This window comes from Penaeus monodon, chromosome 12 (assembly GCF_015228065.2).
Source record: "Penaeus monodon isolate SGIC_2016 chromosome 12, NSTDA_Pmon_1, whole genome shotgun sequence".
Taxonomy (NCBI): Eukaryota; Metazoa; Arthropoda; class Malacostraca; order Decapoda; family Penaeidae; genus Penaeus; species Penaeus monodon.
This window is the reverse complement of record NC_051397.1, coordinates 49,100,363-49,107,862: the sequence shown is the minus strand read 5'-3', so window position 1 is coordinate 49,107,862 and position 7,500 is coordinate 49,100,363. Positions and strand designations below refer to the sequence as shown.

Here is a 7,500-nt window from a genome sequence, read left to right as displayed (position 1 = left end):
TACACAGCAGCATTAGCCTTTTTTTCCAGCTTGAGAAAGAAGCTGAATATTGGGGCGGGGTTTTCAGGGTGACACATAAGTCTATCCCACAGCTCCATCGTGTCATCTGCCGTGGTGGTTGAGGTCATCGTCCAGGTCAGCGGTTGTTGGTCCCTAAGTTGGCCTGTCTCCCCCAGTGGGACACCCAAAAGACTCCCAGCCAGTGCAAAATGATGCAGTGACTTTTCTAGTGGACTTGTGGACATTGTCTCAGGGGTCATCTCTCTCATGGCCTATATTTGTCTGGGCCCCTCTTAGCAACAGTAATAGGTACAAAGAAAGATATCCTAGTTCAAATGTGACAATAGTACTCAGCAATTACCTGTCTAATGTGAAACATAAGAACTTAACAAGATCAAATACCAACTTTCTCATCACTATTTGTGCCATGAAGAATACCATGTTCTTCTATACCAACCAACAGGTAAAGCTTTATTGGGTTTTTATCTTTTGATATAAAGATCAAAGAGTAATAGATACTTATAGATGGAACTTAGGTTTAAAAAGTGGAAGGCTTAGGTTGAGCATTGGTTTCAAGATGTAAGAAGTAATTCTAAGTACAGTGGACTCTTGCTCAGTATGATTGTTGTTTTAAATGCTTTATGAGGTCACAGTTAAAGTTACATTTTTCATGGGCGAGTTGATCATGAATAATGACATAACGGATCAATACTGAATAATTAATATTTAGTAAGGGTCAACTGATCGTAAAGTGTTTGAATCCTTCTACACTATGGATGGAGGACAGTGATTACCTTTGGTTTGTATAATGAAGTTCAGTTATATACAGTATATATTATATATATATTTTGCATGAAGGAAGTGGCTGTACTCAGATATTAATTTCAGTACCAGATATAAGTAGTAGTGCATTCATTTCATTATCTTTTCTTCTATATAATATTTTTTCTTTCATGTGAATCTTGTAAAATGACAATATAATATAGTGTGTGCACTGTAGTGTTGCAATAGATTAAAAGTTCTGATACCCTTTTAAAAGTCAGCACACTCGTGTTCTTTATAATTTGTTAATTTTTTCCCCATCCATTAGTTATGTTCTGTAATATCACCAGACTTTTTGTTTCAGCCACCTGGTGATGACTTGCCATGTACTTTGTCCTTGTCAATAACAAGTTGAATTCTCTCTCTACCCATAGTGGATCACTGTTTGTGTGTTTTTTTATTTTTTTGTATTTCTTTTATGTCTCCCATTTGATTTTGGACTTTTGTTATGTTTTTTTAAGGCCAAAAATGAAAGAAGCTTGATTCCATTATGTACAAAAGAGGAACTTGCTTGTGTTTTTAGTTATTGGATTTTTTCTTCTACTTTTCCAACTTTTTTATTTCCATTTTCCTCTACATTACATTTTTTTTTTTTTTTCTTCTTTTCTTTTCTTTTCTTTTCTTTCTTTTGAGGGGGGGAGGGGGAGGCCATTATGGGTATAAAGTGTAATTCATCTTTGGCTATGTAATGTCTACACTAAGATCCATCAATACTTAGGACTTCCCAGATCCCACACTACAGGTTTTGTATTTCTTCCCCCAGGTCGTTACTGCAGCTGATACATCGCACTATAGAGTTCATAGTGCGAGAGGGGCCTATGTTTGAAGCCATGATCATGAACCGAGAGATTAATAACCCAGAGTTCAGGTGAGCAAGTAGAAGCTGGGGAGAAAAGCTACTTTCTTCGGGATATTGTTAATCGTAGATTGTTATTGTTTTTTTTTTTTTCAAGAACGTTCATGTGCTAAGTCGATTTCCATTAACTGTGTATGGTCATTATATGTTTGTTCTTTATTTTAGGTTTGCAGTGAAAATATGTTGCTCTTAATCAGGAATATATTGGTTAATTTTGTTGTTTTTGCTTAATTTTAGGTTCCTCTTTGAGAATCAGAGCCCAGCACATGTATATTATAGATGGAAACTGTTTTCAATGTTGCAAGGAGACTCGCCAAACAGGTGGTCGACCAAACCCTTCCGAATGTTTAAAGGTAAGTTGTACCAAAACACACCATTAATATTTTGTAGGAGGTGATCTAATTCTAAGTTTATTATTAATAACATGGACATACATATATTTATATATATATATATATATATATATATATATATATATATATATATATATATATATATATATATTTTTTTTTTTTTTATGTTTCTGTTGTATTTGCAATATATTTTTTCCTTTTTTCTCAGGTGGGTCAATATGGAAGCCTCCACCTCTTAATCCATTCTTACAAGGGATGCCTGAGGAACTGATCCAGATGGAGGAAGAGGAGGAAGACAAAAATAAAAAGGGATCTCTCTCTAATGCGTAAGTGGAGATGATTCTGTCTTTAGGATTTCTTAGTTTTTTCTTTCTTTTCCTTGCCTATTGGTTTTATTTGTTTTGGCTATCTTTGTCTTTTTGTTTCCTTTCACATACATGCTCAGAGACACTTCAGACACCTTAAATGGGGAGCCGGAGTATCACCTTGCGCCTGTCAGCCAACCACCGCCCAACAGGTATTGGCTGACGTGTGTGAGATGCTGGTCCAGCTTTCTGTTTAAGGCGTCCAAAGTGTCTCTGAATATGAGCGACCGTCTTTGTATCCTGCATTCTTTGCAGCTCTGGCTATACCTTGCTCCCTTCATTTTTTCCTTCAAGTGTCTCTTTCCTGCATGTCCTTCCCTTTTTTAAGTTCCCATTCACTTTGTGTATTTTTTCCCTCAAGCCTCCCTTTCACCTTCCCCCTGTTTATTGGGTTCTTCCAGTCCCCCTCCATCTTCTTTCCTTCATCTTTCTTTCATTTCCTTCCCTTCGTGTGTTCCTTTGTGTAAAAAACTTGTAATGTGATACTACCATTTCCTGAAACTTTCCTTTGATATTCCGATATCTCTGACATTCCTCAACAGACAAAGAGGTCGGCTGGAGTCCATGATCCGGCAGTTGGTTCCGGAGAGAGAGAAGATTGGTGAGGCCATGGTGTGGTGCATAGAGCATGCCGATGCAGCGGAGGAGATTTGCCAGTGCATCACAGAGGCACTTACTAATACAGAAACCGCTTTACCGAAGAAAGTAAGTTTGCCACGATAAAGAGTTGCTTTTTTAATTTTGCTTGAAAAGTTATTGTTGTTACAGTTATTATTTGTATATATGATGATAAAATTGTAATTCTAGAAGATTCATACCTGATATATGCTTTACCTGCCCCTTACATTGTTGACATGTAAAACCATAGATACATTGATTAAATTTAGGTGTAAGCATTTCTGAAAGTGTATTACACACAACGAAGTGTAGTAAAGAAAGAAAGAAAAAAACAAGACTTGATTTTTATATATTTTTTTTTTTATGATTGGTTATGATTTTTATGATTATTTTTTCTCCCTCTCTTAATTTTACGGTGGACATTACATTAATATCCTTGTGCTTTTCTCTCATAGATTGCAAGATTGTATCTCGTCTCTGACATTCTGCATAACTGTAGTGTCAAAGTGTCAAATGCCTCGTTTTATAGGAAAGGGTAAGGATAGATAACCTTAAAATATATGACGTGTACTTCTTTACTGTGATGCTGTTGTGTTCATTGGCTCCTGCATTATGATGTTTTCCTAATCAAGGATCATGTATTTTACTTGTATATTTATTATTATAATTATTATTATGAAATTAATGTTCCTCAGGCAGTAGTGTAGTATTATATCTTTATTTTTCCATTTTGTGTGCAGCAACATGCCTATCTTTCATGTTATTCATTCATTTTCCATTTGTTTATACGGAAAAGTAGTGGCATTTTTTGGTTAATGTTAATTTACTGTGTTCATTATTTGGTTATATTTTGTATCAATAATACTTTAGAGGGATTATTTGTTAACCCCTAAATGATAACGCTTTTTATATGTTACCATACTACAACAAGGTTAATTTCAAAGGTCAAATAAAATGGAAAAGGTGAAAGTCTGCCTTTTCTTCATCAGTGGATTAGTAGGATCAGATGCACAGGCACAAGATATTACTCCCTATCTAGTCATTACAGTTATTATTATTATCATTGTTACAGTTACTATTACTACTATCATTATTATTATTATTGTTATTATTATTATTATTATTATTATTATTATTATTATTATTATTATTATTATTGTTATTATTAAAGTTATTTTTAATTCTGTTGTTGCTCAACATGTTCTACTGTATAATTCTCTCTATATAGTCTTCCAATATATGCAATTGCTTTGGATGTCAGTGCTATCCCTTTGACAGTTTGTATGATACTATGTTCGAGACATCCATCTTATTATCAGAAGTAAACAGTTGTATTCAGATTCAAAACAAAGGGCCATGTGAATTGCCAATAGAGCCTGCATGTTGCCACCTTCATACTTGATTGGTGTGTGATTATTGTCATTGAAGGGTTAATGTTGGATGCTGAACTTGCTCCTCCCTAAACGAGCTTCTCTCTTCAGTATGGCTAGCTGTTGTGTGTAGATTAGATTTATTATTTAAAGAAACAAACAAACTGGGAAAAAAAGAAAAGGAAAAAAAAATGTAAAGAACAAGAATCACTGTTAAACAAAAAATGGAGAAAATTTTAAATGCAACAGCAAGCATTGGAAGCCTTAAGGAGAAATATGGTAGTTGCATAGCAAAGAGATCCACTGAGTTATACCTGTCATAGTGAACATCTACCATTACCTTTTCCATTATCTCATCCTCTCTCTATCTGCTCTACCCTTCTTTTCTCCCTGTGTATGTTTATCCACCTTTGTTTTGAAGAGGCAAGTGGGGGGAGGGGAAAATCATAATAATCTTTAATAACTATTCATGACATTTCTTGCTGCCTCAGGTTCCAAGCCAAACTAGCAGAAATCTTTGAAGGTCTGCACGTCTCGTACAACCTGGTGGAGTCGAGGCTGCGTGCAGAGCAAGTGAAACAGCGCATCATGCAGTGCTGCCGTGCGTGGGAGGAATGGGCCATATATCCTCATGAGTTCCTGATCCATCTCCAAAATATATTTTTGGGGCTGGTCAAGAGAGTAAGTCATGTGATTGTATATGTGTTTGAGGGGGAAGGGGAGGAAGGATTATTGGTGATGTTAGGGTTGTATTATGTTTTCTTATAGTTTTATAAGGACCAGTGTTATTTATATATATTGTTGTCCTTCAAACTTGTGAAAGGTTGATGCATGTAATCAGTTAATTGACATAGATATCACAACTTGGTATTTGATTAATATGTATCAATCTGTGATGACTTGCAGGAACCTGAAAGTGAAATGGAAGAAGAAATGCTCAAGTGTGTGATGAACGATGCTCCCATGAATCCAGATGATGTGGATGGCATTCCTATAGATGATGTCGATGGCATTCCTATCAAGGAGGAGGACAAAGAAGACCTGGATGGCGTACCGATTGCCAACACTCCCCTGATCAAAAGTGCTGCAATAAGTGCGCTACTTGGGTATGATGACGACGACGATGAGGAGGATATTGATGGTGCTCCATGTAAGATGCTGCGGCTTTGATGCTTTGCCAATTTTCTTGGTGTTACATGTGTGAAGATTGTTATTTTCTGTTAGTTTAAGTATAACTTTACCTAGAATTACATTTAATGACCACAAAATGCTATTCTTTCCAGTGGATGATGATGTGGATGGCATTCCTTTCAAAGAGGCTCCTATCTCAGACAATGGTCCTGCACCTGGGTTCGTTTCCTCCAAGTGGGAAAGGGTTAGTCCAAAACGTGTAGAAGCTCAGGTAAGGGAACGATACCTAGATAGTTTTGTATGTACAGATTATAGTAATATCACATACTTGTAATAGAATTGAGTGGGGATGTGTAATGTGGAAATAGGATAGATGAGGAATTTTCCATAATACTGTGAATACTCTCTAGGCTGTAACCACATCAAAGTGGGAAATGGTGGAAGCCAATCAGAGTGAAGACGAGGAGGCAAATGGTTCAGACAACACCCCTGTATATGACCGATCAGGACCGCACACGCAGCTGAGCCAAAACAGTCATGGTATTTTATTGCGTATCCTTTGCTTTGGTCTAATGATTGTGAAATTATTGGATTATTGTTTTTTTAATAAGTAAGGAATTGTATTGTAAGATTCTAGAAATGTTGAAAATGTTGTCTCTGCATATATTTTTTTTCAAATTAGTAATTCTTTCCCGTAGATGAAGATGATTTAGATGGAGTCCCTCTTGTATATGATGACTACAAACGCAAAAAGAGAGATTCCTCTGAAGATGATTCACAGTCTCAGGATAATACTTCAGATTACTCTGAAGATTCTAGAGGATTTGATAGACTGCAAGGGTGAGCTTTTTCATATAAATGTTCTAAGGTTTTTGTCTGTTTCCTTTATTCTTTCTTTTCTATTATTATATGATTATGCTCCATGGATTTCATTACACTGGTCTCATATTATTATATAAAGTATAATATTTACAATTTGCTTTTAGTTATAAGATCAGTAGGTTATATACCCATGATTATATTTTGTGAATGGACATGGACTGATGTTCTGATATATTTTGTTGAATTGACAACTTTCTTCATGTTCTGAAAACCAGGGACGTTAGTGAAGAACGCCGTGCCAAGCTTCGTGAGGTAGAAATACGTGTACTCCAGTACCAAGATGAATTAGAACAGGGTATTCGTTCCGTTAAGCAGGGATACTCCATCCACAGACAGGTTGCACACTACCGCCACAAGATGATGAGAAAGGTGAGTGCAACAAACTTCTGGTTACTGAATATATGGAAAACTGAACTATATATATGAGCAAAGGTCATTATTTTATTTGAACATTATTGTACAAAACTCTTATTGACACACATTTTTTTATTTGTCCATTATTTCACCTAGGACATGAAATATAAGGATTGCAATTTACAGATCGAGAGGGAAGATGGAAGTGAACGAAGACATCACCGGCACAGAAGTCGGAGCTCATCACCAGAGGAGAGGAGACCCACAAAGCGCTCCAGATCACCACACAAGTAAGGATTTTGTGATGTTTGTAGATGCTGTCTCCTTCCTATGTCATAGGTTCATTCATAGGAAGCCTCATGGGGATCATTATTCTTCAGTTTCTTGCTTTTTGGTTTCATCTTTACCTTGTTTACTTGGAGTCATGTTCATCTCTCGCTGAATAGTGCGTGTGAGGAAAGATAAAAATGACTGGTAATGGTGATGCAGATAATAGTTTGATATGGACCTGCTCAATATAACTATGTAAATAACATGCTTACTTATACATTCTATACGTTGCTGTGATCTTATATTTGAATGAATTCCCCAAATAATTTTTTTACTGTAATTGCCTGTTCTTTAAAGGTCTCGTCATCGCACACACTCCAGATCCCCAAGTTCCAGGAGACACAGGTCAAGATCTCCACGGAAACGAACGTCCCACTCGCGTTCCCCTAGTCGCAAGCACAAGAAAAAGAGCCGCCATT

The 7,500-nt window shown here is 36.2% G+C and overlaps 1 protein-coding gene across 2 annotated transcripts in view; it reads left to right on the top strand.

Moving 5' to 3' along the window:
• LOC119579551 (U2 snRNP-associated SURP motif-containing protein-like) overlaps positions 1 to 7,500 on the top strand; it is an 18,529-nt gene that overhangs the window by 10,423 nt on the left and 606 nt on the right. The window contains exons 11-23 of one of the 2 annotated variants that reach the window (XM_037927457.1): positions 1,586 to 1,690; positions 1,916 to 2,031; positions 2,240 to 2,357; positions 2,939 to 3,101; positions 3,470 to 3,549; positions 4,876 to 5,065; positions 5,291 to 5,534; positions 5,668 to 5,786; positions 5,926 to 6,055; positions 6,214 to 6,355; positions 6,613 to 6,766; positions 6,938 to 7,041; positions 7,379 to 7,500. The exon at positions 7,379 to 7,500 is cut by the window's right edge and continues 606 nt beyond it. In XM_037927457.1, the coding sequence (XP_037783385.1) occupies positions 1,586 to 1,690; positions 1,916 to 2,031; positions 2,240 to 2,357; positions 2,939 to 3,101; positions 3,470 to 3,549; positions 4,876 to 5,065; positions 5,291 to 5,534; positions 5,668 to 5,786; positions 5,926 to 6,055; positions 6,214 to 6,355; positions 6,613 to 6,766; positions 6,938 to 7,041; positions 7,379 to 7,500 (1,787 nt within the window). Of the gene's footprint in view, positions 1 to 1,585; positions 1,691 to 1,915; positions 2,032 to 2,239; positions 2,358 to 2,938; positions 3,102 to 3,469; positions 3,550 to 4,875; positions 5,066 to 5,290; positions 5,535 to 5,667; positions 5,787 to 5,925; positions 6,056 to 6,213; positions 6,356 to 6,612; positions 6,767 to 6,907; positions 7,042 to 7,378 lie in introns of both variants that reach the window. The other variant, XM_037927456.1, reaches the window with a different exon arrangement.